Here is a 13,413-nt window from a genome sequence, read left to right as displayed (position 1 = left end):
TCCTTCTTTTCTCAGGTCTTGGTCCTACAATTCTTCATTTTTTTATTAGCTCCCTGGACCATTTAAAAAATTGTTCTCAGCAGGAGGGTTGGTCTAAAATTATCTAGCCTTATCAATCGTATGTCTACGGCTGTACCTAACAGAGTACCTTGCATAGTTATATAGGAAAGAGCTAGCTGTGTTAGGTTCCCCACTAGGAAGCCCTGTAACCAGTCAACCAGCTCAGTTGTTTTTATACTGTCCAAGAAATCAACTGTGATTGAGAAAAGCAACAGGGAGTCTTTAAGGTTTGGGAACAAGAAAGTATGCCCATCAAAAATTGGCATTTTTAGAGGATTAGTCAGTCAAAAGAACAGACTGCAGAAAGGCAGACCAGTTAGGAGAGCACTGCTCTAGTGCAGGCATGAGCCAATAATAAGAAAAAAGATGACAGCCATGGGCATGAAAGGGGACAGAAGCAAATGAAATTACCGTATTCTATCAACCTCGACTATCACCTGGAAATAACAGGTAAGGGAGAAAAAAGGAGTCAAAGGTGAATATAAAATATCAAGCCTGAGAGTAAAACTGATTTGAGAGAAGAGGAATTTAGATTCAGACATGAATATGAAGTATCTGTGAGAAGAAATCCAAGTTGAAATGTCCAATAGGCATTTGGAAAAGCTGGTTTGAGCCCCCACCAAAAGTACAGTGATTGCTAAAAGTTTCAACAGAATTTGCCAAAACTAACCAGAATATTGTTTACTGAACTAATAAACCAATTTTGGTATATCAAAAAATCAGAACTGGAAATTCACATTTTGAGGCTCTGGAGGCATGGAAAAGGAAAATAAAATAGAGGTGTTCATTACCACATTTAAAGAACAGAGGAGTGAAGCACAAGCGGAGAGAACGGTTTAAAAAAAAAAACTAACGCAAAATATATGTCACAGTTCAAACAATCTAGTAGTAAGTAAAAAGTATAGATATACACGTAATAAAATACAAGAGTAAGCAGAATACTAAGTAGGTTTAGCTATATAAGTAGTTTAATAAATTTAACAAAAAAAATTTTTAAGTTACTGAAGTGGTCGAAAAGTCATTGTTTCCAAAATGAAAACATTATTTATTTTTTTAAGAGAGGAAGCAAGTTAGATTATGTTGTTATATTAAAGCATTTAGGTTCAACAAATTAAAATAATCTTTTACAATCTCTAAAAACCAGTATTCTCTAGCTTTTAAATCAGTAACTGGGGAACAGGAAACATGATTTCATATACTCTTCAGTCCCTCCAACACTGATATGGCTTTTGACAGAGATAAGTAAGTCACTCTGGGCCATGTAAACTATACACACACACCAGTAGCTATTTTAAGATGCCCTTGAGAGATAAGAGGCTGATGCCCTAAAGGTTCAACTCATTGATTTTTATCAACCCCAACAGTAAATTTCTGATTTATCTGTCAAATTCAACTCATCCCACACTCCTGTTTTAGCTCATAATAACAATATATCATTACTAAAATCAGAGCTGCAACTGCAAACAGAACACTCCACCCCAAATAAAACTTTTCTGGCTCATGGGGTCTGGCATACACTCTTGTTCTGTCCCCAGTGAAAACTGCCCTTAAGGTCTCTATAAAGTAGAGATTACACCAAGATTATGCCACATACTTGCAACACTGAATAAATTAATGTACTGGATCAACTGAACAATGAATAAATTCATTGCCTAAGCACCTAGAGACAAAGATTAGCGCTCACACAAGGCTAATTATGCTACTCTCCCCACTGGTCAAATTCGATGCTGAGCATTCACTCAACATTTGCCGAGCTGTAACTGTGCCAGGCACTAAGGATAAAAACACAAGCCCTCAAAGGAGGACAGAGCTGTGAGGTGGCCAGACATGGACGCAAAAACAATACAGAGTTGTTATTGCCAAGACGCTACGAATGCACAGAAGAAAAAGTTCCAATGGCCTTTTTGTCTGTTTGTTTGAGGGGAGTGTGAGGGTTCCAGGAAGATTTTACACAGGTGGACACAAATGAGTTTAAGCCTGAGAAAAGAATGAAGAAGCATTTGCCACGCAGGAAGCAAAGAAAAAATATCTTAGAACTGAGCTTAAAGCAACCACATGTTTCAGTAAAGCCACTTCATTTTAACGGTGAGAAAATTCACAAGATGATATTAGCGTGTTTAATGAAGAGGCACGCAGTTGCTGAGTGGCAGAGTTGAGACCAGACCCCAGGTCCCCATGTTTTTATCCACTTTACCCTGCTATTTAATAATGGTTCAAGTTTACACTCTTACAAAAAAGATCATTCCAAAGTAAGATTTTTTTTTATAGTCCCATATTGCTGAACTCAAAGTAGGACATGTATTGATTCTAAAAACAAGCTAAATTCCCTGGTTTTACATTGTATATTACCTTCACATTTATCAATATGGTTTTTTAAATACTAGCATCAAAAGAGCTATCACCCTTGTCTGAGTTATTTTTATAAGAATTATTCCTGGGCTTCCCTGGTGGCGCAGTGGTTGAGAGTCCACCTGCCAATGCAGGGGACACAGGTTCGTGCCCCAGTCTGGGAAGATCCCACATGCCTTGGAGCGGCTAGGCCCGTGAGCCATGGCCGCTGAGCCTGCGCTCCGCAACGGGAGAGGCCACAACAGTGAGAGGCCCCGCGTACCGCAAAAAAAAAAAAAAAAAAAAAAAAAAAAAAAAAAAAAAAAAAAAAAAGAATTATTCCTATTATTAGTATAAAGCAAAAAGTCTTTAGTTACCTAATATGCCGTATTAGTAAATGGTAGAGAAAACAGGCACTCTGAAACATACAGAACCAGTGGGAGCATATAACTTGGTACAACTTTTGTGAACCACAAAATATGGACATAGTAAATGACATGACATGACAGCAGACCTCGGAGATACTGCAGGTTCAACTGCAGACCACCACAATAAAGCAAATATCAGTAAATCGAGTCACATGAATTTTTTGTTTCCCAGTGCATATAGACGTTATATTTACACTATACTGTAGTCTAAAAAAATCAATGTACATACCTTAATTTTAAAATACTTTATTGCTAAAAAATGCTAACCGTCACCTGAACCTTCAGCAAGTCACAGCAGTAATATCAAAGATCACTGATCACAAATCACAATAACAAATATAGAAATAATGAAAAAGTTTGAAATATTGCGAGAATTACCAAAATGTGACACAGAGACAAGCAAGCAAATGCCATTGGAAAAATGATGCCTAAAGACTTGCTCAGCACATGGTTGCCACAAACCTTCAATTTGTAAAAAATGCAGTATCTGTGAAGTACAATAAAGAGAAGCACAATAAAACTTACAATATTGATTATTCACTGTAGCACTGGAAGTAACCTAAATATTCATGGATTAAAAAGCGGTTAAATAAATTGAGGTACATCAATAAAGCAAGGTACAATGAATTATTATGCATTCCTGATAAAGAATAAACGAGCTCTACACACAGTGACAGGGATCATTCTCCAAAACCTCAGAAACTTACTCTCTGAACCTCAGTGACTCTCAAGTATTAATACCCTGTGCAGCCCATCCTGGGCAAGTTAACAGGTTACCTTTGTATTACTGATAATTGATCAAGCAAATGTATGCCAGAGAATGTAGCCAAGTGGCCTTCCAAAACTGCCAATTAGATTGAGCTTGATAACACAGTACTATAGTGCCCTCTAACTTTAAAAAATATTTTACAGTAATATTCTAATCGTAAGAATGAAATGTAGTCATATAGTGCTTATCAAATTAAGTACAAGAAAAAATTCTACTCAAGCAGAAACTGCAATATGACAAATAACTAGCAAATCACAATTCTATCAGTCAAATTAATGACTCATGTGTGATGGCAAAGCATACGTGTAAAACATAATATAAAATTTCCAATTCACATTTCATAGATAACTTTTATAAGCAAGACAAGTAATTATTTTATCCTTATAATTTTTTTTTTTTTTTTTTTTTTTTTTGTGGTATGCGGGCCTCACTGTTGTGGCCTCTCCCGTTGTGGAGCACAGGCTCCGGACGCTCAGGCTCAGCGGCCATGGCTCACGGGCCCCGCCGCTGCGCGGCATGTGGGATCTTCCCGGACCGGGGCACGAACCCGTGTCCCCTGCATCGGCAGGCGGATTCTCAACCACTGCGCCACCAGGGAAGCCCTATCCTTATAATTTGAATTGAAATGGTTCGCTTTCTGTTTTAGAATATTTAATATTATTTCAATAATAGCAAAACAGTATTCATAAAACAATCCTTTTTGAGATGAGTTCTTTGTTGATCTAATGAAATCTCTGGTACACCATGCACCCCAAAGACCACCAAGACTTCAGGTTAAAAAACCAGCTCAAACTCGGACTTCTACTAGAAAAGCTTTCACTATCCAACAGAGAGTAAATATTTATAAACATTCATCTGCTATACATTTCATTCAGCAAGTGATGCTTAGATGTATGAGATACTGGGCAAGGTACTAACAGCACAATAATGAAAACAGACATGCTCCTCTGCCCTCTCAGGACACAATACTGGGGCGGGGAATGTGGGGAAGGGGAACAGCTAAACCAGAAATTACACAATGAACTACCATGAAGTACTGGGTGTTACAGAAGCACAGATGAGGGGCTCCCAAACCTGACTTGGGGAACAAGGTATCAGAGAATGTTTCCCAAAACAAATGATGTCTAAGTGGCAGCCTAACTGTTAAGTTCACACTGACAGAAAAAATAAGAGGGCAGAAGAAAAGGAAGAATGTTTCAGGCAGTTAAGTTAACATGGCAAAAGCCAAGATGTGAGATAGTACCTAAAATGTTCAAGGAACTGACATAAGTTCAGTATGCAGGAGCAGTAAGGTAAGACATCAGGCTGCAGAAAATAAGCAGGAGTCAGAAAGTGAAACGCTTCCTAAATCATATTAAGAAATTTAGACTTTATTCTAATAGGAATATGATAATCAGAGTTGTACTTTAGAAACAGTCACGCTGATTGAAACGCAAGATTCTAGTTAGATGTGTTAAGACTAGAGGCAGAACGCCAACTAAGATGAGCATTTTAGTAAAACACTTGAAATGATATGGCCTGGACTGGGTGGTGGCCAAGTGGACAGGAGCCAAGAAAGAAATAGAACATAAATAGGATTCAGCAGTAAATCGAACGCGGGGATTCAGAGAGAGGGTAGAGTCAAGAATAAGTAAGCAAATCACTCAAAGCTACAATGCACAGATCTTAGGTTTCATCTATGATTTACATACAATGCTTAGCACTAAATACATTTGTTAAATGAATAAAGGTTTTGTATTTAATGGCAAAAAGATGAAGAAAACAATTTACACTAACAACAGGAAAAAGATATATCTGGCTATGATAAACACAGCTCTGGCTATACTTCAAGAAAAAAACAAAACAAAACAAAACAAAACACAAGGTAAGTGAGGAGAATATCCATATAGTAACCCAGCACTTGCTAGAAACTGTGGCTATTTCAGAATTGCTGGAGCCCTTCCTAATTGTGGTGTGGACCCTGGTGATCTGCTGCTGAGTGACTTTTCTGCACATCTTGTAACTTCTACACCACAACTAAAATGTGATCTGGTCCTGGAATAAAGATAGCACCTGACCTTCAAGCACTGGAAACTTTACTGAGGCAGGGAGGGGCAGAGTAGGATCAAGAAGCCAAGTGCTTCCTTAAATAAAATATTTCCTGCAACTTGCCCCAGATTTTACAGCTGGGATGATGTCCATCTGTAGAGGGTTTATCAACAAAATGCTGACTTCAGTTGTTTATATTAGCAAATATTAGAAACTGGTAGGCAAATAACACTTCAAAGATAATAATTTTCAAAAAAGGTCCAGAAAAAAATTAAAATATACATGTTTATAAGATAAAAGTCACCAAATACTGAGGTTAACAGAACAAATAAGGTTTTACATAAAAGAAATATTGCATGGTAATAAACAGAATTAAAGTCGGAAATACATTTAATCCAAAAATGTCCAGTTTATGTCAAATTTTCAAATCTATTCCAAAGATAAGACAATTTGATCAATATTCATCTATAAAATATTTATAAATTTATATCATAACCAAATGAACAAGCCTCCAAAGGTATACTATACAAGCTAATTCCAACCAGTCAGAAGATCCCAAAGAAGCTAAAATCAATACCATAAGTTCTTTACCTGCAGCTCCTTTGAGACTCTTTCTAAGTGATTAGTTATCTTTTTAATCAGATCACTATACATCTGTTCCGAGTGCTGCTGGCATACACATTTATACACACAACTGTGGGGAGGAGGGGAGACAGAAAAACCAAGTTAATGATTTTAAGGTTGAAGCACTTAATTCAACCTAAGATTAAGGCATACCCTCAACATGTAACCACTGGTCAAATAATTAATTCAGGACTCAAAAAGTGACCAAATGCAGCTCTTAAAACAAAAATTTATCCTGCCCCAATCAGTGTTCATATGGAAGAGACATTATCACCAGCTACAAAATAATCTTTTTGAGTATTCTATTAAATTTTTTATCAGTATTAGATCATCTAATACTGGGTGATAATCTGAGAGTCTGACTATGATAACCACTTATAAGCCAGTTTCTCTCTCGTTTTAACAAATGTCAAAGTCAGGAGGAGGGAGAGACAATCAGCAGAAGGTCTCTAACTGGCAAAACACGTTCGCTACATAACCTGGTGCAACACTTGTGCAGACAAGCACAGTCTCACTTCCTCCTCCTGTGGCTGGGCTGATCTCTCACAACCCACCCCAGTCCTCACTAATTGGCTACTTCTATATACCAGCAGCTGGGAAACAAAATAACCAAAGACAGTTAAACTCGTGTGCCACAAACATCAACAGATTAAGCTAACATCTCCCTGTGATACTAAAACTACATATTTTTTGCCTTTTTCACTGACCTCTATAATTTCTGCATTATGTATGGTGGGCGTGGGCAGGCTGAGGTAGGATTAACACTATCTTCATTTGAAAACCAATTCTGAAGCAAAAAGTATAAATCAAACCCCCAATCCACAAGTATGGAACTATAAATAACTTACAGAGCCTTAATGCAGGTATCATATACTATATGCATACATACTGTCATAATTCAAGTTGTTGTGAACTTCAATATACCCTCTAAAACCCAAGCAAATTAAATCTTGACTTACCTGTATATCTGTTCATAGGATATGGGGATATAGTCACCAGGACTCTGAGTTAAAAGCTGATCTATGGCACCATCCAATTTTGGCCAGTATGTGCTCTTATAATCTTCAATAGTTATAACATTCATTACTAAAAGTAAAAAGTAAAATTAATATTACTATGTGCCACATGTAAAATAAACACAAATCAATTTTGCATTCTCAAATTCCTCCCACTTACTCTCTGATTTTACATTGACACTGTGTTACCTAAATACAACTCAATTATTATCCCATTTCCAATTTCAAAAATCCCAACCTGGCCAGGGATTTTAAGCAGCCATTAATTATGATTTAAAAAAAGAATTACTATGAATCTGTTCATCTTTAAAAATAAAAACAAAACAAGCAATTGTCTCTGGTTCCCCTTCCCGGTTTCCGTTATCAGTGGAGAGTTCTTAACATGCACTGACCCTCAAATACACATTGCCAATGATGTGACAAGATGGCCTATGCATGAACCACGATAAAGTTCTGGGAAACTATGACCTCCAATCAATCTTTACAGACAGCTCTGGGAAATCTACCTAGGGAAAGGACTATGGAAATTAAATTCCAAATGCTACGGTGCTAAAAACTCACAGAGATTTATCGCACCACCAGAACCTCCCGGACGTGACTACAGCTCTGACTCAGGCTCTCCCTAGCCTACCCTTTAGAAAAGCCCAACAGAAAAAAAAAAACGTGGATGAACTGGTGCCTTACACTGAAGGCGCACCTCATTCTTAATGGCTGCCTCTTATTCCTCCATGATAGGTTTAATAAAGCATTTGTAACAGGTTGTCCTAACAACTGTGAAATCCAGGGGTGATGGGTACTTCACAACAATGAAATGCTAATGTTAAAAAGAGCTACCCAAAGCACCTAAGATACCCTGTGTCTTATGAACCATGGTAGGAGCTAACAACTACTAGATCAGCCATTTTACTGTTTATTTTTATCAGAAACTCAAGAGCAGAATGTTGACTTCCCCAAGAGCACACGGCTAATCACTGGCAGAGGTACCAGGTAAAGCAAAGCCTTGACCTAGCATCTTTCTATCACACTACTGATTTCCACATTTTAGTCATACAGGTTCAAGACGTTTCTCATATCTATGTGCCACCTATATCATGTTTGTTCAATATTTTCTTTAAATCAGTTCACTTTTTTTTTGCTTAAATATATTTAAAGTACACTTGAGGAGTGAACTATTGACTTACACAACACAGAATAATCTTAAATGTATTCTGCTAAATCAAAGAATCAGACCGAAAAGGCTACATATGGTAAGACTCTCACTTATTTATAAAGGCATAACTATAGGGAGGAAAACAGATCAGTGGTTGCCAGTGGGACTGGAAGGTGGAAAAAAGGACTGTCTGCAAAGGGGAAGCAGGAAGGAATTTTTAAGACAATGGACTCTTTTGTACGGAACCGCAGTATCCGATACACCACTCCACGCATTTGTCAAAACCAAGAGAACTATACACTAGAAAAAGTACATTCACTGTATGGGAAAAAAAAAAATTTCACCCAGAATGTAGTCGTAAAGATGGAATGGCAAACTGTGGCAAATGAATCAAATTTACAAATGAATCACATAACCCACACTAAAAAAAAAAGGGGGGGGGGAGAAAATGGAGAGGAAAGGAATGTTTTGACTACATATAAGGCTAAAAAAAAAAGAACTGTATATGCGTGTGCACATACAGGCACATACACAAAAGGGAAAAGGAGGCCAGATGCTGGAGGGCCTTATGGGCAATGGAAAGGCTTTGCCTTTCACTCTAAGATGAGGACATGTGGAAGGTTTTGAGCAGACAGTGATGTAATCTGACTTGATTTTCTATGGATCATTCCAGCTTCTGTATTAGCAATAAACTAAGCTAGAAGGCTGTGAGATGATGGGGGGTTAGAGCAGGTGGTAGCAGTGAGGGCAAGAGGAGAGGTCAGATTTTGAATATATTTTAAGGTAGAGCCAACAAGATTTGCTGATGGTTTGGATGTGAGAGGTGAGAGAAGGGTCAAGGATGACTCTAAAGTTTTTAGCCTTCAGCACCGAAGGATGGGGTTGCCGTTGACTGAGATGAAGAGGATGTAGGAGAGGCTTAGCACGTCTGGGAGTGAAGCTGAAACTGTGGGTACCCCACCCATTTACAGTGATCCACAAAGGCCACTGTCAACACCTACCATTATTTGCCAGTGTTCTCTCTGGCTGCTGGCGTTGCTCTGCCTGAAGGAGAGGCAGGTTGGAAGTTCTAGAGAATTAACACCCCCAGGAGCCACCATCAAGTAATGACTAATGAGAACTCAGTGTAGATACCCAGCGTCTCCCTTGACTCTGGGTGAGTATGCACCGACTCCCAAGTCCCCACTGGGATTCCACTCCAGTCGCTGCACTGCTGCCTTCTTTACGGCTTCCTTACCATCCCTGTCTCTGTCTCCACACTCCTGCAGGTGCTTCCCAGAATCACCCCCTTGTGCATAAAACTACTCGCACTTAAAACAAAATAAGAATTGATCAAGAACAGAAAAGTAGTGTCATTTGCTATATAGAAATAAACACAGTGTTATTAAATTCTAGCTAGGTCCTACTGCCTTTAAAGGTTCTGAGTGAAGCTTGCTTTCCCTGTGAATAAAGGAGATCGGCAGATGCTGAGAAGTGTTTCACACTAGCTCCAAAATACCACCTTTCTGCTTTCAGACAGATTAAAAAAAAAAAAATTTTTTTTTTAAGTAACCGAGAAACAAAGAACTTTCTCACTATGTGATCCTAGGTTATTGAACCTCCTATCAAGTGTTTATCAGCTAAACCACATCATACACCTGCTCTATGCCAAACGCTGGGAATTAAGGTAAGTGACAAGCTCAGAAAGAAAAATTCAAGTACTGAAAGCCAAGAATGAACACACCAACGCCATTAGTTCCTGGACCACTTGGTTCAGTTAACTCCACCCTGCACTGCAGCCGGGGAGACACCTGCTTCCCAAGCACACATTTCACACTTTGGCAAATCTCCAAGTCAAAGACATGACAGAGGAAAAAGAACCTAAGATGTGAAGTCCCGCAGATGTAAGGACAGAAAGAAGTTCCACAGAAGCAATGATTTCTGATGCCTCTCAGGTGTTTTTCATGTGGCATAAAACAAACAAACAAACAAACAACCACCAAAACCTGCTCTGGTTTTAAATATCTTTGAAAACAGACTTTCAAACCAAAACGAAAAAGGCACAAGTCACAGTAGAGAATCTTAAATCCTATTTCCACATCTAAAAAGAAGCTATATTCCCACATATATTTTGCTTGAAAAACAACAGAAAACCAATTCGCTTACATGCTAGCTATTACGGAGTGAATGTCTGTGTCCCCCCAAGACTCGTGTTGAAATCCTGACCCCCAATGTGATGGCATTAGGAGGTGGACCCTTTGGGAGGTTTGTAGGTCATGGGGGTGGAGCCCTCACATGAATGGATTTAGGGTCTCTAGAGAACTCCCTCACGCCTTCTGCCATGTGAGGACCCAGTGAGAAGATGGCCCTCTATGAACGAGGAAGCAGGCTCTCTCACCAGACTCTGAATCTGCCAGCGCCCTGATCTGAGACTTCTCATCCTCCAAAAGTGTGAGAGCTAAATAGGCCACGCAGTCTATGACAGCCTGGTACAGCAGCATGAACAGACTAAGACACTGGCTAACATGACTTTCTTCTCAGGAGCCACCCAATCTTCACCACAGTAGCAAAGGAAAGGAGAACACAGAGAAGCATCTGCAGAGCCACAGGGAGTTTGAAGAATGAGTACTAGTTGGTTATTCATACACTTAGCCAAAGATTAGGAAGGTTTTTCATACCAATCTGTGGTCAACACTTAAAATGACAGTCCAGGAAGTTTTAAGATATTGAATTCCTTGCTAATCTCAACCCAATCTCTGACTTAAAACAAACAAAATATATTAGCTGTTCGGTTTATCTAACACTTGACACGCACAGCCTCAAAGTGTGTGTGTATGCGTGCGTGCAGCACTGAATTCTAAAACTAGATCCTCTAGCTAGAGAAATGTAATCAATCGCTTTCAACTTTGCCCACAAAAAAGTTCAGACTAACCAAAAAATAAATGAAACATGGAACCTAAATAAAAATGAAATTACCATTAAATAACTAAATTTTATCTAGGTTAGATTTTCCAGCTTGAAAAAAAATGCACTATTTTTTAAACTGTTTAAAGAAGGTATTCTAAACTCAAATGCTTACAAGGCCCAGGCCATTAACATAAATGAGTAAAACAGGCCTGGTATAAGAATAAAAAAGCAGTGAGCATTTCAATGAGCTGGAGAATGCATATGCCCTCTAGAGACATTCAAGTTCACAGAATGTAAAAACCCTCAGGTTGCCCTCATAACATCACGCCACAAGGCTTAAACCTTGAAACACGTAAGATAACAAGCTCACAAAGCCTCAGTTCTATTGAGAAAGTACTACAACTGACCTTTACTAAAATAAAGTGAAATAAAATCTAAAACACATGGAATAGCTGGAATCTAAGGTTCAGGAAATACTATCAGGTTGCTAATAAATGAGAAACTATTAGGGATATGTATTTCATACCAGGCAGGAATAAATACATTCAACTCTCATACTTTGTCATCCAAGTAACTTACCAACACTTGACATATTATGTGTTTATTATCAATCTTCCTCAAACTAGACATAAGCCCCTTGGAAAAGGAATTCAGTCAGCACTAGAGCACCAACTCCAAATTATCATATGATAGGTATTCAATAATGTATGTGAAGTAAATTAATTTAATGGAAGTCAAAATAAATGTTTAATATAAAAACAGTCCAAGGCATACTACTTATTAGTAGCTCTGGAATTAAAAATTGAAGTGCATTTGGTTTCACACAGGCTAAAGCAAACCAGGTAAGCCCTACCAGATATTCCTTTTGAGTTTTTTCCTTGTTATTTGTTTGTAAGGGGAGGATATATTCAGAAGCTATAGCAGGTATTATTAATTCATTCTTGGTCTACTGCAAAGACTGGCCACTACCTACTATCAGTGGCTCTCAAGATCTGATACCACAGCAGCATCAGCATCACCTGGAAACTTGTTAACTTAATGTAAATGCAACCTGCCAGGCCCCAACCCAGACTTAGGGAGTCAGAAAAGTGGGGAGCGTGTAACACATGACACAGAAATCCATTTGAGCCCTCCAGGTGATTCTTATGCCTGCTACTTTGAGAACCACTGCCTAATGCTCCTATTCAAGCTCAGGACAGCCAAGGGTCACAGATGCTCCTCTGTTCTCAATTGCTAGCACATGGTTGTTGGTTCAGAACAACTCGAACCGGAGAGTCAAATAAAGGTGTAAATGTAGCACAGAAAAAAATTTAAAGGGCAGCTAGGAACTGTTTTATGTCAAAAAAGCATTAAAGTTCTACTCTGCCATGTCCCTTCTCCCACCATAAAGGCCACTTTCATTAAGAATTGGCTCCTTAAGAAGAATACAGTATTGGCAATTATGAAATAAATGATTAAGCCAAATTAAACAGGCTAAATTGTGTCTCAAACATAGTGACCTTTTAGATTAATTGTAACTAATTACAATTAGATAATCTGACAAATGGATTGGAGAAAAAAGCTCTGGGCTTTCCTTTTAACTCTGGCTAGGGTATGTGATCTAAGAGAAAAATTAGGACTTCTTGTCACAGCAAGCCCATCTATCAATAACAATCTTGTGTGGTCCAAAACATTACCACCTGGTAGAATATTACTCTCCCTCCAGCACAAGGGGATGTCTGAAATCTTTCAAGTAATGGACCGAGAGAAGCTGAAGGCCAAGAACAAAGCCTGCAGAACCGGGAGAAGCCTTTGGGAATAAAGACAAAATCAGTCAGAGTGGAAGAGAATCAGAATCAGAACAAGGTTGTGTAGTCTAACAAATAAATGGAGTTTTACTCTTTATTTAAGAAAAAACAAAATCCCAGTTACTTATTTCTCTCAAAAGGAAAATAATTTGATCCCGGCAAAGGAAAGAGTAATACTTAGCTGCTCCTAAGAGAACTGCCAAGTTGGGAAAAATAATAGTAATAGAAGTGACCAAATCCTTTAAAGATCCTTTTCCACATTAGGAGGAAAAAAACAAAAGCTGTGCCAGCTACTCGGGTATATTTTGATTCGCCAGTAAAAGATGATAGCTAATGT

General features: G+C 38.4%; 1 protein-coding gene across 3 annotated transcripts in view; it reads right to left on the bottom strand.

The window, feature by feature from the left end:
• The window catches only part of CACUL1 (CDK2 associated cullin domain 1), a 69,263-nt gene that overhangs the window by 38,613 nt on the left and 17,237 nt on the right, over positions 1 to 13,413 (bottom strand). For all 3 annotated transcript variants that reach the window (XM_059052478.2, XM_067024547.1, XM_067024546.1), the window contains exons 2-3: positions 7,197 to 7,323; positions 6,205 to 6,307 (exon numbers count right to left, since the gene is read on the bottom strand). In XM_059052478.2, the coding sequence (XP_058908461.1) occupies positions 6,205 to 6,307; positions 7,197 to 7,323 (230 nt within the window). The remainder of the gene's footprint in view (positions 1 to 6,204; positions 6,308 to 7,196; positions 7,324 to 13,413) is intronic.

The sequence above is a fragment of the Kogia breviceps genome, chromosome 2 (assembly GCF_026419965.1).
Source record: "Kogia breviceps isolate mKogBre1 chromosome 2, mKogBre1 haplotype 1, whole genome shotgun sequence".
NCBI classification, from domain to species: domain Eukaryota; kingdom Metazoa; phylum Chordata; class Mammalia; order Artiodactyla; family Physeteridae; genus Kogia; species Kogia breviceps.
The sequence above is the reverse complement of the archived record's forward strand: the minus strand, read 5'-3'. Positions and strand labels throughout refer to the sequence as shown.